The 17637-nt window shown below is 52.1% G+C and overlaps 1 protein-coding gene across 9 annotated transcripts in view; it reads right to left on the bottom strand.

Annotated features, from left to right (window-relative positions):
* Positions 1-17637, bottom strand: part of Nav1 (neuron navigator 1) — a 257270-nt gene that overhangs the window by 141234 nt on the left and 98399 nt on the right. For all 9 annotated transcript variants that reach the window (XM_087906482.1, XM_087906487.1, XM_087906489.1 and 6 more), the window contains exon 4: positions 15550-16353. In XM_087906482.1, coding sequence (XP_087762608.1) covers positions 15550-16353 — 804 coding nt within the window. The remainder of the gene's footprint in view (positions 1-15549; positions 16354-17637) is intronic.

The following is a 17637-nucleotide window of genomic DNA, read 5'->3' as shown; positions in this document are numbered from 1 at the left end:
TGCCTAAAATAAATTTCACGGGACAGGAACAGAAGTCAGAGACCTGGATCTAGAGCTTACGTCTACCACTCATGGGCTGGGTGACAAGAGGCTAACTGTACTTCAGGCACCTCGGTTCCCTCTCCTGTTGAACAAGGGATTGGATGGTGACTACTGAGGTCTCACTCTGACAGTCTTGGGTCATCTTCCAGGGGGACAACTCATCCCCACACCTTCATCTAAAGGGCCTGCTGTGTATGACAATGTACAACACCCTAACTATACAACCAAGGTAGGGAAGAGGCAAGCAGATTGAGCTGGAAGATGGGCTCATTGGATCAGGAGTCAAGGGAACGCAAGCGAGCCCAAGCAAGCCCTAGCCTCAGTTTCCTCCTCTGCAAAAGGGCGGGTTTGCACATCACCCTCAGACCTCTCTGGCTGTAACATGGTGATGCTGTGACTTGCCACCGAGTTGAGGCAATGTCCATAACCTCAGGAGGGTTTAACTAGCTCCAGTGGAAAGGTGTCTTGACCTCACCAGGGAGTGTCACTGGGTGCCCTCTCCTCTCTTGTTCTTGGCTTTCATATCTGGATTCCATTCAGAGAAATCCTGACTTGGAACACTCCAAAGGGAGGCAGCCTACTGGCTCGGTGGTGGAGATCAGATCGTCCCATGATCCACAGCCTCCCAGAGGTTCACATCCTTCAATCTGAAGGTCCTTTAGGTCTCAGAATAAGAAGAAGAGTAAGGAAAGGTCCGCTCTGCCCAGGAAGCCAGCAGGTTTTCCTCATTTGCCCTTCCAGATCAGGTAGGTGTTGTCTTCCAGATCAGCAGTGAGTCCAGGATGTCAGGTACCCTGGACGGACACGGAGCAGACGTGCTTGGGCTCCGCCCACATCACTCCTGGGTGTCCGTTATCATACAGGCAAGCCTATACAGTCTCACCTCTGTTCTTCTGCTACTACCATCGCCCCTCGAGATTCCCTCCCCCCCACAGAAGGACAGAAGGGACACTTGCTGCCACCTCATCAACCCTCCCCCACTCCATCTGTTTTGGTCTTCCAGACATATTTCTCCTACATACAGAGCTGCCTGAGATAATGTAGCTTTTTTTTTTCTTTAAGAGAGGATGGAGAGAGATTCCCTTTCCAGTGATGTCTGGTTGAAGCTGATGCGAGTGTCAGTTTGCACTCCCTGAACATATGGGAGCCGGGGAACTAAAAAACAAGAGGAGGTAAGAGATTGACAATGGGGGTGCAGGTCTCCCCCGTTCCAACCATAGCAGATCATAGCGCGCACCCAGGATGACTTAGAACAGGTGTATCGGAAAGGTGCTGGGGTGCTGGTCTCCCCAGTCCCAACCACAGAAGATTGCAGCACCCGGGATGACTTAGGACAGGTGCATCCGAAAGGTGCTCAATCGAGATGTTTGAGAGTGGCTCCTTCAGCCCTGGCCACCTCCTCATCTGGCTTCAGACCCCATCCAAGTGATCCTTACCCACCCACTCACCCAGAGTTTCTGCTTCTTCACTTCCTCTGCTTGAGAATTTAAGAAATCAAAACAGTTACTGGATGCAGCCAAAGAGTTGCTCATGGTGGTGAATGCCTTTAAACCCAGAATTTGGGAGGCAGAGGGATCTCTGCTTGAAATTAGCCTGGTTTAAATGGCTAGTTCCGGTCTGCCAGAGTTGCTTGCTGAAACCTTGCCTCAAAAACAAACAACAGACAAAGAGCAAAGCAAACAAAAGTATCTGAAAACCAGGAAAGGAAAGTTGAATTCTAAGTATGAAAAAAGGGTAATTCAAGAGGGAATAGATTGAACAACAACAACAACAACAACAACTTTTGTATTAGCCCAGATAATGGAGAAATGAGTTTGTAATGCAGGAAGCAAAAGCTCTAAGTAGTGGTAATTTGGGGCCAGCCTGGGGCACAGAGGCAGAGGTAATACTGACCTCTTAATGGAGAGTCTCTGACCTGGTTATAGAAGCCAGAAATCCCTGGGCTCTCCTCACCTTCTGTCTCTCAGCCAAGGGGAGGGCAGAGGTGACCAGATGCCTCCAGGAAGCTCTGACTGGCCTACCCATCTGTCTTCTTTAGATTTGAGGGTGCAGCTCTCCTGATTTCCACTCACTTTTGACCACAAAAATATGTTTTGATTCCTTGAACTCATGTGCAGAGGAAGCAAAGGAGCAGGGAATGCTTGGTGAGTGGATTGTGAGTCTTGTTTAGATGGAAACCAAGGCCATATATGCAGTGGGCTAGAGGTACGGAAGCAAACCCCATCCTCTCCTAGCTGGAGCCTTGAGTAAGAGTGCTGGGAACCAACAAGGTTGGACCTACACTGACATGAACGCTGGACCTACACTGATAGAGTGGAGGCCACCAAGAAAAGCCAATGCAGGTTTCTCTGAGCACAGCAAAGGGGGAGGGCCAGAGGGGATGAGGGGTCACTTTGGGAGGGAGAGGAGAAAGTTGAGAAGGAAGAACTACCAGATGGGTGAATACTGGTGTTGTTCAGTCAAATGCATGTCTAAGGCAGGGTCTCACTTATATGCGTCTGGCAGTCTGGGTAGCGGCTGGGAGAGAACTGGCATCCTGGGGACTCTTGCACATACAGAACCTGAAGAACAAATCGACCAGTGGGCATGGGACATGAGGAGATAACACATACGAACAGAGGCATTCAGGGGATGGCAGCCTGGATACAAGAGAGAAGGGAAGACTGAGTGGATCAGCAGCAGGCTAGGAGAAGGTAGAGCTGAGGAGGTTAGCATGCCTGGGGCCTCAACACTATCAACTCTAGTTAATATAGAAGAAGAATTTAAACTCAGATCTGTCTGACCCCAGTGTCTGTGTATTTGGTCATTATAGTCTATGTCCTTCCTTTGATGACCCTAAGAGAACAAAGCAATGACTTAGGCTATGGCTGAGTGCTTGAGTTGAGAGGCCAAAAAACATTATAATTGTGATGCACAGATGCAGAGGAAATCCAACCCTTGCAGAGTGTGAGAAAATGGCAGGAGTCCACCCTCTGTCCTGGCTCAGGCTAGGTTCCCCCAGCTCAGAAGCAGGGCTGTCTCCACTGGGGAAACTTCCTTCCTGTTAGCCATTTGACACTCCATCCCCTAAGGCAAGGCTGGTCCCATTCCTACTAGCCTAACACCTTGGCTCCAGCCCCGGACTTACGGAAAACCCGGGGTCAGTCTCAAATCCATCCACCTGTTCCCATGAGAAAAGAGAAGGAGCCAAGATGTCCTGGCCTCATTCCTTCACAGATGTCTTCCCAGCTGTGTGATATAACAAATCACAAGGGCAGATCTCATGCCTCAGCCCCAGGAGGAGACCACAAAGGCCATCAGAGAGATTATTGGCCAATAGAAGGCAGACCAGGCCAGGTAAACCAACAGATCAAGCCTGAGTCACCAACACGACCAGAAAGAAAGACATTGCTAATTTTCACCCTGGTCAAGATTGAAGCTAGATCGTGGGCTAAGGGTGACAGTGGATGCTGACCTTGAACCAAGAGGGCCACCCTCTGGCAATCCTCCTCCACACCTTAAAGTCTATTTTTCATACTGTTTTTGAGATTTTTATTTTCATAAGAGTTTAAAAAACCACCAGACTGACCTATGCCCTTGAAAACCTTAGAAGCCAACTTCCTCTCGTTGTGATAGGTCAGTCAGAGCCTCCACCTCCTCCCCTGGGTAAACCAGCTGCTCTCTTGGACAGAGTGTGGGCTCCACATGCTGCCACGTGGACCGGGAACAGAGTCAGTGGTATGAAAGGAAATGAATCCGATGTGTAGAGCCGACCAGCGCGAGAGCCAATATGCTGAGCAGGCGAAGATGCTTGGCGCCATTGGCTCCATTTCTCCTGGAAACCTGGCTGATTCTTGGTGTCTTCCCTGTCCTGGCAATTCTGTCTCCTCTGTTTTGTTTAAGCTAGCTCCAGAGGGTTTCATAATACATATCTCAGAGCCTGAGTTGTCCTCAAACAGGTTCAATGATTGAGTCAAACTAAGAGTCCCTTGGGAAGACTGGTCACCATTGGGGTCTGAAGAGCTACAGTGGTCAGAACTGTGAGTCTTTAGGGGAGGTGGGAACAGAATTACGTGGTGATGGCCTATGGTGTGCCAGGTACTCTCTACTTTGTCTTTACCGTAATCCTCACAACGGCCTTTAAATGCTGGCTATTAGTCTGAGCCTGCAGATAGATGAAGAACAGGTTCAAACAAGATCATGGACAGGAAAGGGGTAAGCATTTTGAGTTGATCTGAAATCTCATACCTAGGCCTTCAAAGCTGGTATCATTTCTATCACCTCAGACATCCAGGGTCCCAGAGACACAAAGGCCAAGGGTGGATCCAGGGTCTTAGCGCACACCTGTCTCCTATAGTAAGCATGGTGGCCCTTTTAGACCACCCTGGACCACTAGCATCCAGGGTGGAGAAGATACCAGCCAAAGACCTCACAAACTGTCTCAATTCTGGCAACAGGTACCCAAGTAAATACAGGGGACCAGCCAGGCTCCCAGACCAAAATCTTACAGAGCCACCCCCCTCCAGGATAAATGCACTTCTTTAAAAATAGAAGGCTTCTAGGCAGATCTGTCATGCCTATGGGACGTTACACGTCCATCTTTCTCCATGGGTGAGGCCATGTGGCATAGTGACCATGGAGGTAAACACTCGAGGCACACTCACTTGACAGTTCCTTGTTGGGAAAATGGGAGAAAAACTAGTACCTAACTCTGATGTTCTGGCAACTGAATTAATGGATGCCAGACCAGTGCCTCAGGCATCATACATCAACAAATTACAGATATTCTCTTAAGTCTCAGACCTTTCATGGAGCTAATAACTCCCACGCCCACCCTCATGATGCAGCATTATGGGGAATCTTAATCCAGAAATCAGGGGCTACTTACAAAGGGAGGGAGGGAGCAGAGAGAATAGAAGGGAGTAGCACCCTAAGTTGCAGATGAGGCTGACATCTGCAGCCCCTGACACAGGAGCTTCCGTAATGCCCTTTCCCATACCGTTCCCTCCCTAAGTCCTCTAGATCTGGAAGCTGGGGAATCTGATCCCTGCTTTACCAGCAAGGAGGCTAAGACTCTGGCAGATAAGTGGCTTACCCAAGGAAGCACTTAGAGAGAGACAGATCAAAGATTCACAGGCAGAAGGGCAAGAACAGCTTCTGAGCATCTAAGCCTTGGTCCTTTACTAAGGAAGCTCCCTCTTGGCAGCCCTCCTGTAGCTCTCGGACCCTGCTCTATCCTGCTCCAGCTATGACACTGTTGGAATGCCCCTCCATGGGTCAGCTTCCAACACTGGACAGTGATTACCTTGGGAGGCAAGACCCTTTGCAAATAGTTGGTGTTGAAGGGATGCTTATAGAGGCCAGAAGAGAATCCATCTTTATAGACCTAGACCATCAAAGCCATGGCAAGACTGAGCCCATGAATTCTAGAATACAGCAGGGGCAAGGACTTGCTTGCAGCTTGTCATGCACGAGACGGTAGAGTCTAGTAGCTAAATGTGGGAGCCTGACCCAAGGCTGCTTTGAAGCTTAGTTTCACCATGAATGGGCCACACGCCTTCGGGCAAGTTGCTTGGCATTCATTAGTATTCGCGAGTTCTGACATAGCTAAGTCTTTTGTGATCATGGGGTTACCAGCCAACAGAAGTGTGACAGTCAGGCCATCGTGGTTATCAAGTACTACAAAGTCCTCCTTCTTCTTAGGCAAGAAGCATTAGCCTGACTCCCCTGGCACCTTGGTCACTTGACCTCCACAGCCTAGCAACCACAGGAGGCAGAGCAGGATGCCCTTGGGGTCCTCCAGTTCTATAATCTGCCTGGGTTGTTAAAGACTGTATACAAAATCCTTGAATCACATGGCGTTCTAGTGATGAGATGGGTTTCTCCGGACAAAGTCTGTCTCCTAGCCAGCAAACAGTGAGTGCTCAGTAAGTCATGGTAACCATGGTTGCCGATCCCCAATGTCTCAGACACTCCCATGTGTTGGGTGGTCCTCCAAAGGGCTTTGGATGCAGGTGTCTGACCTCTGCACATTATATGACCTTCAGTATAGTCTTGGGGTTGGGCACTTTCTTCCAAAGACCCAAAACTCTACAGCCAGGCTTGGTGTGGCCCTGAAGCTACCAGTTGGGTTCAGAAACTAGAAAGACCTAGGGCACCAAGCAGGCCTCCTTGCCTGGAGACTTGACCCTGATGTCCCTGAAAGCTCAGTATGTCCCTTTAACGGTGACAACAGGAGCACAGCCGCTTCTCCACACTGCCTGCTGAGAAAGACTCAAACCCTAGTCTGCAAAGTATCAGGAATCACAGGTCCAGCCTTCATAGCTGGAGAAGGCCATCTCACATCCGCAATCATCCGCCAAGGCACAGGGAGCAGCACCATAGCATGGCTGTCTGATGCTCTGCTCATTCCACCTGCAAGGGGCGCAGATGCTGTCTTTCCTGGCGCTGCTCCCTTTCCGGAGTGCTGAAGCAGAGACATGTGGACAGCGAAGCCAGGAGTGGAACCCTGCAGCGACTCCTGGATGCTCTGTCATCATCAGGGCCCCAGGGAAGCATTAAGACAGGGGGACAGTACCTACCCTCCTGTGCAAACCCTGGACTCTAGAACAGATGGGGGCACCATGGGGACAGCTAGATTCCATGGCAAAACAAAATACTTCATGACAAAATGCCCTGGCTCCTATAACAGCTGAGAGACGGGGGGAAAAATGAAGTCTTGAGTCCCCAGGGTGGCCTGTTTCCTTCACTCCCAAGAGGACCATTTTCTCTGAGATCTTCAAGTCAGCCATTCAAACAAAGCTGTATGAATAGGGTACCTTCTACCCTGTACCAAGGGTATGATTCCTCCATGTGATGGGGTGGGGGTGCTGGAGACCGAGCCCAGGTTTTGTGCATGCTAGGCAAGTGTTCTCCTCCTGTGTCCTCTTTTTACTCTTTTTGAGATAGGGTCTCACTAAGTTGCCAAGTGTCCTGGCTAGGTCTATGCCAACTTGATACAAGCTGAAGCCATCAGAGAGAAGGGAGCCTCAGTTGAGAAGATGCTTCCATAAGAGCAGGCTGTAGGCAAGCCTGTGGGACATTTTCTTAATGAATGATTGATGGTGGAGGGCCCAGTCCAATGTGGGTGGGGTCACCCCTGGGCTGGTGGTCCTAGGTTGCAGGCCGAGCAAACCATTTAGCGCAAGCCAGTAGGCAGCACCCCTCCATGACCTCTGCATAAACTCCTGCCTCCAGGTTCCTGCTCTTCTTGAGTTCCTGCCCTGACTTCCTTCAATGATGAACAGTGATGTGGATGTGTAAGCTGAATTAACCTTTTCCTCTCCGAGTTGTTTTGGTCATGGTGTTTCATCACAGCAACAGCACCCCTAACAAAGATACCAAGGCTAACTTTAAACTTGCAATCCCCTGCCTTAAACTTCCCGAACATCTGGGATTACCAATATACAACACCATGCCCAGCTCTGATTCCTTTGAATAGCTTTCTAGCTCCTTTGGTATGGCTTCTTGAATCGAACAAAGAATCTGGAGGCTGAAATGCGGCCTCCATTCTGTGTATATATGCTTCAAAGTTAGGCATAACTGAAAATTTCCATGGATGTAGTGGGTGCATGCTTGTAAGCCCAGGCAGAGTGAGAAGATCAATTCAGTGTTCACCCTCATCTGCTTATCAAACTTCAGGCCAGCCTGAGCTACATAAGACCAAGGTCTTTGAAAAATGAGAGCAGGGGAGAGGAAGAAAAGGAGAGAGAAAAGAAGAGAGGGGAGGGAAAGGGAAGGAGGGGAGGAGAGGAGAGGAGAGGCAAGGGGGGGGGGTCTCGGGTGTCTAGTTCTAAAGTGCCTTAATGTCTGGGGCTGTGCTGTGCGTGGTCTGGTTCAAGCTTTGGGAGATGAGGGTCTGCATTTAGCAGGGCACATACACCCCTTGGCTAAGGGTGAGGAAGACCAATCCCTGCTAAGGGCAGAACACAGGCATCCTTAGACGCCTCCTGTCGCTTAAGGACTACAAAGAGCCATGCCCCTCCAGTCAGGAGATTCAGAAGTTGAAGGCCCTGGAGAGCTAATCTCACTGGCAACCTCACCTAGGAGGGAGGATACACAGGACTTTGGGGACAATCCCGGTGTACTCTTGTTCACTCACATGTCTCCCCAGAGCCTACTGTCCCAGCATACCCATTTCCATCAGCCACAGCCCCACAACCTGTTTCTTCTTCTCCTTTACCACCTCTGCTCCAGCCAGCCAGGGGCTCTTGCCACCCACATCTCAAGCTAGTAAGCTTACCCACAGCCTCAGTCTCAGGGGCGTGCTGGTTTGTCCTCACAAGCTGCCTGAGAAGTTTCTTCTGAATTGAGTAGAATTTTAAAAAATGGGGGAAGGACTGAGCTCCAGGAAGCAGTACTTTCTAGAAGTCAGGTTCAAATCCTGGCTCGGATACTCACTTGCCTTCCTGGCTTTGGGCAGCTTACCTATTTTTTTTTTTTTTTTTGGTCTCCATTTCTTTACTTGTAAATACCAAGAGATGATGATGTATATAGCATAAAAACAATGTCTCTCAGACACTAGACAATTAATAACTATTATGATTAGGTATAGCATTCTTGAACTTTCCTTTTCCTTTTGCCTGGAAGGATCAGGTACCAGGTTCGTAGGAAGTAGCTCCCCAGTGTAGGGATCTTGCAATTCTAGGCCTCGTGGTATCTTGGGGACTCTGTAGAGAGAAGGCAGGGGCCTCCTGTCTGGATGGCTGCCAGCTCTCCCCAAAGGAAAGGGCCTATTTAGTGGGTCACCAAGGGCAAAGAAAGCCTGTGTCTTCAGAGTCTGAAGGGTAACCAGTACTTAAAGTGCTTGTCTGGGAAAAGAGCCAGGCATCTGAACCCTGCAGCCTCTGCCTGGGGGTCTGTTTGGGGGAAGTTGTTCCTCTGTGGTCATACTTCACACTCTTAAACTGGTCCCGCTCTTGTGTACATACATAGACACACATGTAAATGCACCTTCAGTTGTGTGTGTTTGTGCTGGAAACCAGAGCGCGTGCTGGTACAGATGTGCACTGATCCATGGGAACACATACCACTGACTGCCAGTTCACTCCAAGTTTGTATCATGATACTCTGACCCAAGTCCTAGGCATTGTGCTGTGTGTCACATAGCCATTATGTCCATATTTCCAATGTGCTGTGCATTTCGTTGTCTTACTAGTCATCCTGAGGTCATAGTTTATAATGGTGGCTCAGTATGGAAACATCTGGAACTCTTGACTCAAGCCTCCTACGCCAAAGATATAACCAACAGCAGGGCCCCAATGGATAACCCTCAGACAACTGTGCGGAGCCACAGGGACAGGCAGTGGGAGTGGCTGATCATAGTCAGCAAAGTGCTAGTTCTTGGTGCCCATATCCCAAGTCACAGGAGTGGCAGCACCACGAGATACACTGGATGAGACTGCCACCCAGAAATTAGAAGGCTCTGCAGAGAAACCGCCCATTCCCGTGGCCCTAAAATGTATCATTGAGATGTCTAAAATAGATTTCAAGGTGACCCAGGCCAAGCCATGGCCCCAGCCGAACTCTGGTTGCCTTGCTGAGGTTTGGCTAGAGTGGAGCTGAGAATTGTATATAAACACAAGACGTAGCGGCACTGACGGAAGCCCGAGGAACATCTATGGCCCCTGCCTCCCCTACCCACCATAGCACCCGGCTAGGCAGAGAGGAGTGTAGGCACCCAGCAGGTCCTAATAACTCTCCCCCAGTCGGGGCTTCCCATCTCTTCACTTTGCATCTCACACACCAGCGGTAAACATCTGGGATGGGCCCAACTTTATCCCTGCCTCTACCTCTGGCGAGAAGACTAGAGTTCCTGGGACATCTTCCCAGTCAGTACACTGGCGTTTGCTGGTCAGAAGGAAGCAGAGGCTTGACCTCATTGAACAAGGTGGGACTGAGCCATGGAGGTTCAGGTGTTCTGCCTCCCCGGCTATAGAATCAGCAGTGTGGGAAAGGTATCTGCCCTGACGGCAGGAATTCTATGGGCTCCTGTTGGAGGTCACCTCCCCATTCAGGGCAGTCAGTTGGGTTTGGTGCCCTGGCCCTTTCTGTGCAAGAGAGGCAAGGCTGCAGGCTCCCTGGACATCAAATACATCTGGGTAATCCAACAGGGTATGGGGGGAGGTCAGCCAGAGCAAATGAGAAACAGGTGACGCCCATTTCCCCCGGAGCTGGCTGGTTAGCTCGGGGAGTCTGCAAAGGGAAAGAAAGGCTTTGCCAGGAGCAGCTTCTCTAGGACCAAAGGACTGAAGCCAGGTGTGGTGGGTCCTGCAGGTCCTCAGCAGGGAGTCACTTTAAGATGCGACCATTAGGAGGCGGCAAGAGTGAGACCCAGGTGAAGATGAGCCAACCTGGGAAGCAGGTGGATATAGGTCAGACTCCTTCCCAAGAAGTTTCATTTAAAAGAAAGAAAGGAAAAACACACAGGCAAGGAAGAGAAAAAGGTAGGGCAAAGGGAGAACAAGGAGATGCAGCTCAAAGAGGCATCTAACCTCTGTGGAAGGCAGGCTACCTTCATCTGGAGGGATCCAATGAGCAAATGTGGACCATGGTGGAAATTCTTAGAAGACAGGAATATTGGTTGAACAGGAAGATAGAAATAATAATAAAACTAATAATAGAAAAATTCTTCCAACAATGAATGCTTTCCAGGAACATAAGGTAGTAAGCCCTCTGTTACCAGGAGCATGCAAACAGAACACCCACCTACCTCTGATGCCACAAAGGGATTAATTTCGGCCTTCAGTGGGTGGCTCATCTAGACAATTTCCACTCTTTGGTTCTATGGAATCCCAGGGAAGGTTAAGCACTATGCAGAGAGGAGGAGATTCCACTCTCGCCTGTCTGAGGAGACTCTGCACTGTGCACCCTGGAGACTCACTCCGCTGTTTCAGCCTTCAAGCTCCAGGAAGACCCTGCATCATCGGCCCTAGGGTCAGAGGCTAGAGAACTGGAAATGAGTATATATCTCAGTAAGACTGAGAGAGCAGGGGAGAAGTTGCTGGGTAGCTCAGGATAAAAGGCAGCCAGTGGCTGATTACAGCCCCAGAAGTAGCTTGGGCACAGGACAGACAGGGGTGAAACAAGAAGAAAATATCAGAAAATCTCCTCTAGGCTCCTAGATGGCTTAGTCCTGCTTCATTTAAGACTAGAAAGGCTTGTGGGCTTGTCTGAGCTTGAAGTCCATCAGTAATGGGGACAAATATCATCCTGGACATGGTTTGGGGGAACCAGAGCAGCTCTGGGCACTTCTGCTCCCCTTGAACCTTCTCCCCAAGGTAGAGAGTCTACCCACCAATACCTCCTCATCCATCTCTTCCCTGCTCTGAGACACAGAACCCAGGTTGTCTTCTGAGGAGACCAGCTTTGGTCTCAGCAATCAAGCCAAGGCACAGCCAGAGCAGAACAGAGCCTCTTGTCCATCCTCTATGGAGACCCAAGCCTAGTCTTGCATGAAAACATCCTGAATGTGACAGAGAAAGAAAGCGTCTTCTCAGTGGAAGGCAGGAGGCCCTGAGCCCCAAGGTCCCGTGCCAGCTCCTATTCGACAGGAGCATGTTTACCAGCACGCTGCTACAAGTCCCAACCTGCAATTCCAAAAGTCCCCTCCAGCCCAAATGCCCAAATTCAAGGAAAGGCAGAAGGAAGGGTTGTCCAGACTCTTTCCAGATCTCACAGAGCTCCTGGAATCACCAACCATGCCTCTGGGTGGAGCCTCTGGAACTGGGTGAGCTCTCTCTCTCTCTCTCTCTCTCTCTCTCTCTCTCTCTCTCTCTCCCTCTCTCTCCCTCTCTCTCCCTCTCTCTCTCTCACACACACACACACACACACACGCACACACACACGCACGCACGCACGCACACACACACACACACACACACACACACACACGCACACACACCCCCTTCTCTGGGCAGCGGTTATCTAGGTTATCTAGGAGTAGGCAGCCACATCCCCACTCCCCATCAAGGTCCTGGAGAAAGGGGAAGAAGTGCTCGGGAAAGCAGGTCATCCCACAGCGCTCAAAGCAAGTCCGGGAAGCCATCCTTTCCCAGGCCTCCTCCCCAAAGCCCCAGTGCCTTAGAAATGGATAGCTTCCTGCCTTTCTTCCTCAATTCTATTTGGTCTGTGCTTCTGAGGGTAGAGAACTGTTGTCATGGAAACCCCTCCTTGGATGCCAGACACCTTCTGTGAAGAAATGGGACTAGGAACTCCATGATCCCGGGTTCTTTCACACCCTGACCTTGGGCCATCTTAATTGTTTAACTCTGTCTATTCTTTCCTGGAGGTCTGAGCGGGGTGGGGGAAAGCTGAATGTGTGGGGGAGTCAATGGACTGACTTTGCTTGAATCTTTAGATGGAGGGCTAATGAGCCGAAGTATTATTTGGGATATAACTGTAATTTTAACTTCTCTATGTTACTATAAGCATTCTTTAATCCACCCAAGATGTTTACAGGGTCTACTCACTGCCCCCACCCTTATAGGATGAGCCATGGGAGGGGTCTCTTCCATGCATACATGGGGAAACTGAGTCCCAGAGGAGGAACTAGAACTTAGGACTCTTGGACAAGGATTTTGGAATACTGCTCTCTGTTTTGCCTCAGAGCTGGTCTAGTGGCCTGGTATTGGAATTGGCTGATTTCCCCTGGGGCTCACCCTTGGCCTTCTAAGTTTCGGGGCTCTTACGGGGAAGCCTAGTTACTTGGCAACTTTCAGGTTAGGGAAGGGACGGGGAGCCTGTTTGGATCATCTGGGCCCCAGCTGAGTTTGGGGAAAGGAGTGATCAGGTTTCAGTTCGTCCCCTTTATTCCAGAAAGGCTCTTAGTTGGGGCTGCCAAACCTCCCTGTCACTTGCTTGGGAAGTTGGGACTGAGATGGTACCAGGGAATGTGCATAACCTGATACTGGGCCTCATGGACAAGAGCAAAAACTCCATGACTTTAGCCCTGGGGAGATATCACAGGAGGATTCTTTCCACAAGTCACTCTGCTCTATACTAAGGGCCTGTCCTCACAGCGGGCACACTTGTACAGGCCCTGGGGTGCCAGTCAGCCCTACCATCCCCCTTACTCCTGGTCAGTGTGCCCTCTACCTCATCTTCACACGGAGAAAAGGTCTGGCCTAGTCACCAAATGCCCGCCTATCATCTGATGCCCAAGAGTGTATTCTGGAGCTTGATGCCACTCTCACTTGAGCATCTCAGCTTGAGGCAGTACAGCAACCTCTGCAGACTTCCCACCTCTCTCCCCGCCTCTGAGAATGAAGTACCTTAGCCCTCAGTGAGGCCTGCTCTTAAAACCGTTCGCCTGGCCCAGGCCCAGTACACACCACCTTCGTCAGGCCCCTCCACACCTGTGGGCTCCTCCTCCCTTTAGGTCTCCCATGGAAGAGCTGTACCTGAGGGTTCAGGGGGAAATGCATTCTTCAGCTCAGGGCACAGGCCCTTGCATTTTGGCCTAGCATCCGCCCAGCAAGAAAGGGAGGAGTTCCCTTGTCGCCCCATAACTGTTGAGGTGTCTCGTGGAAGCGTGCTTGGGGTGATGATAGCTGAGCAGGAATAAGGGACCACAGCTTGGCTTCTCTTCCCCTCCTGCCCCTAGCCAGCTCTAGGACCATCTAGTAGAGTGTCTGTGGTGACCCCCTTTGAGAAGCAACTAAGAGGCCTTTGATGGGCATTATGGGAAATACCTTGACTATGGAGGGCTTGATTAGCTAACCCACCCCAAATGGAGCAAGTTCTGATCTTGAAAATGGGGCTGCACCCCCACCTGTCCCCACTCCTCTTCCCCTGGCCCTTTCTCCCTCAGTCCTCTCGCTTTTTCAGGCTATGTTCATTCCAAGACCTCATAGCCTCATGTCTCCGTCACAATTCCATGACCACCTTCTTCAGAGAGGCCTCCCTTCCCAGTCCCTCTCTGAAACACAGGCCTCCTAGTGCCAAGCACTTGGTTTTCCTTATTGTCTATCTACGCTCCTTGAGGGCAGGGCCTCTGGTAGACCCAACAACAGGCAAGAGGGTGGCACCTTCTGCCCATCACTTCTGCATACTCCACTCCATCCCCCCCCCTTTCACTATCAAATTGGATTTGGGGAAGGTGGCAGCTTTCTAAATGGGTAAGGCTGTCTTCCTCCCTTTGCCCTTGTCCAGTTTCCTGACTGCCTCAGCAAAAGCCATCTGTGTCAGAGGCGGAATCCTTGTTCACCAGACCCTCACCACACCACAGGCAGGGATGTCTCAGAAAGACTGCGGCAGTCTGAACAGGTTTCCTTCAGCATTCTCCAGGGGCCTTGGGCCAGCATCCGCTTCTCCCCTTCTCCCTCAGTCCATCGGGTCACTTGGACAGCTATCCTCCTCTTGGCCCCGCCCCATCACACGCTCACGACACGCCCCTTCCCAGCCCCCAGCAGAGCTAGTACTGGCCTGCGAGGTACCCAGGAAGATGGGGTCCCTGGGCTCTGGCGCCTGAGGACCCACAAACCATCCCCTGCAACAAGTCCGTGCATTCATGGTGGCTCGCAGCCGACCTCCCGCAGCCCCTGTATTGCCGGTGCAAGCTTCCGAGGCACTGTAGCCTCGTCAGGGACATCCTCCGTGTATCCCTGTTTGAGGACAGGGGCTCTACAGAAAGAAAGCACGGTTCCCGGGCTGGCTCCGGGTTTTTTGCTCGGACTGTTCAGGCTTGGAGAACAATGGAGCAGCTCTCTAGCTTCCTCCACCGAGGAAGCTTTGTTCCTCCCTTCCCGCCAGCTTGGCTTTCATTAGCCAAAAGGCAAAGGCTTCTCGGGAGTCTCCGCGCAAAAGCCCAGACCTTTCCCTAAAACACTTAGCGGGATGGGAGTGGTGGTTGGTTGGGGCTGAGGAAAAGGACGCATCCAGATGCGCGCAGCTGGCTGCCCGCCCGCCTCCCTGGCCCCAGACACTTCTTGTTGCCAGGTCCCCCACACCCGGGAAATCCGAGTCAAGCTCCCACCCGGGATCCACAGAGGAAGTGGAGCCTCAGCTCTGCTCCAAGGACCAACTGGACCTCACATCTGCTCTCCGTGTACATCTGTGCTCTGGATCTGGGCCCTTACCAATGCTCGCCTAGCAATTCTGGATGCTGTATTATCCAATGCAGACCACTCCTCAGCCAGTATCTCTACCAACCTCACTGTGGTTTGCCATATTAGGACTCTGGACTTCAAAATTCAGGGGAGCTAATGGTTTCTGAGAACCTAAGTCCTTCTGCCCCCATTGTCCACCCTCACCTCCGACAGGCCACAGCAGAGCCCAGGCTCCTATCAGCGACATCTTTAAGACAAGCATTAGCCAGACACAGCTGGAGGTAGGCCAGCTCTGCACATCTGGGCAGGAATGCCCCTCCGAACCTGGCCAGTGGTCAGTGTAAGGGGAAAAGGGAGGAAGCTTCGCTTTCCCCACCTCTCCTTGCAGCGAGCGGGCCAGGAGAAAACCAGGGGCGGGGTGGGGCGGGGCAGCAAGACTTACCCAGCATCTGGCTGAACAGCAGCTGCTCCAGGTCGCCCAGCACGGTCACCACGAGCTCGGGGTCCACCTTGAGGAAGGCCCGCTCCTCCTGGCCCTTGGCTGAGGGCACGGTCCCTGAGCTCTTTTGCGCCTTAGCCTTGCTGGAAAGCAGCTCATCATCCGATTTGCCATCGTCGCTCACGGCTGCCTCAGGCGCCTTGCTGAGAGGTTTGACCTCCGCATAGGGTCCGCGAGGAATCCGGCTGGGTTTGCCTAGGCTGGGCGCTAGTGGAGCCAGTGGGGTCTTGGCGCCGCCCGCAGGGCCTCCTTTGGGCTGGAAGAGCGAATGCTCTGATTTGGACAGTGTCTTGGACATTAGAGGAGTCTCTCGGCCCTTGGGCCCCAATTTGCCCAAACCCTTGGGTGCCTTGGCCATATCATCGCTCCACTCAGGTTCATACAGCTGCAGCTTTTTCTCGGAGTCCGTGAGAAACGAGAGATTGGTGAGCGACTTCTGTTTGCGCAGGTTGGAGGCCGGCGGCCCACCGGGGACACGGCTGTCCACACTGCCGGACTTGAAGACCTTCAGCTCCGCTGCACTGGCCTTGGCCATACTGCCACTGCCGCCCGCCGCCGCCTTGGCGCGCTTGGGCAGCATGCCTCTGCCGTCCGCCGCGGCCGCCTTTCTGCTGGCTCCCCGAGGCTCGTCCGCGCCCTCGTCGCCGCCGCTGCCGCTGCCGCCGCTCAGCTCCACCTCGGGCTGCACGCTCTTGACGCTGCTGCCCAGCATTCTGCCTGCCAGGAGCGCATGGACGATCCGCGCGTCTGCAGGCACGGGGCGGGGGAAGGAGGCGGGAGCGAGAGGAGGGGGCGGAGTGGGGGGGGGCAGACGGAAGAAACCGCGGAGGAAGGGGAGAGGAAGGGGAGGGAGCAAGGGGGCGAGCGGAGGGCGAAGGGGAAAGAAATGCAGGAAAGGACAGGGAAGGAAGCCCGGGAAGAGGAAAAGGCGAGGAAATAGCGGGCGGTGGGGGCGGGATCGAAGGAAAAGGGGCGGGGCAGGGGGAATATAAATTAAAAAATGTAAATCAGTCAAAGGAAGGCTGGGAGCCCGGAGGCTCCATCGAAGCGAGGACGTGCTGGGATGCTGGGATCTCGTCTAGGTCCCCGGGTGGCCCGATTTGTGCGAGGACCGCGCACTCCCGGGCAGCGCCCTCACTACACTCCTCCTTCTCCAGCTCGTGGAGAGACTGCAGGCTGCAGCTCCCGGCGAAGAAGGGGAGGGGGAAGGCGGGGAGCAAACAGGAGGAGGGGTGGAGTGTGTGCAAGGGGAGGGAGGTAGGGGAGAGAGTGTGTCTATTTCTGGCTCGGGAGGGGGAGGTGTCTGTGAGCTGAGCCCTGGGGGCACAGAAAGGATCCCACCAGTTTTTCTTTTTGCTTTCTGCAGAGGGATGGGGTATATGGTTCCCTACCGCATTTGGGAAAATGTATCTGTGGAGGAGGTTAGGGGTACAAGTGAAGGAACCGAGAAAGGATAACTGTGGAGGCAGGAGAAAGTTGCCCTGTAGGGTCTGGGGTAGAAACCAGTAGACCCTAAGGGAAGTTCCCACACACCAACTTTGGTTTTCCCCCAAGGAAACTCTCTTGCTACCTTCGGTCCTGTAGGGTACAGTTTGTCCTGAGGTAAGCCCAGAAGGTAAGGAACACAGTACAAGACAGGGTGGTTCAAACAGGTCCCAGAAGAGGGGCTGGGATGTAAAAGGAAGGGGTTAAGCCTTAGAACAGGAATCTGAGTTCCCCTTCCACTTAATCACATGACCTTGTCAAAGTCATTGAAGCTCTCTTGCTATCTGTGGCTCCTATGGCGGTTTATAATACCACCTTCATAGGTAACGGGGCTTTGGAAACCTAAGAACTCAGAAGAGACTTAGCATCCATCCTTGGGCAGAGACAGAACCAATGAAAAAGATCCTGGATATGTCCATCCCATCAGCGTAGCCAAACTTGCCCAGAGAAGGTGTTAATGGTTAAAGGGCTCTGAAGCCTGAATGCTGAACACCAGGCGCTGACCAGAGCCCAGGATGCTCTCCTCCATCCCAGGATAACTTTCTC

Source organism: Myodes glareolus, chromosome 5 (genome assembly GCF_982192425.1).
Source record: "Myodes glareolus chromosome 5, mMyoGla1.1, whole genome shotgun sequence".
In the NCBI taxonomy this organism is placed as follows: domain Eukaryota; kingdom Metazoa; phylum Chordata; class Mammalia; order Rodentia; family Cricetidae; genus Myodes; species Myodes glareolus.
This window is presented reverse-complemented; position numbering and strand designations above follow the sequence as displayed.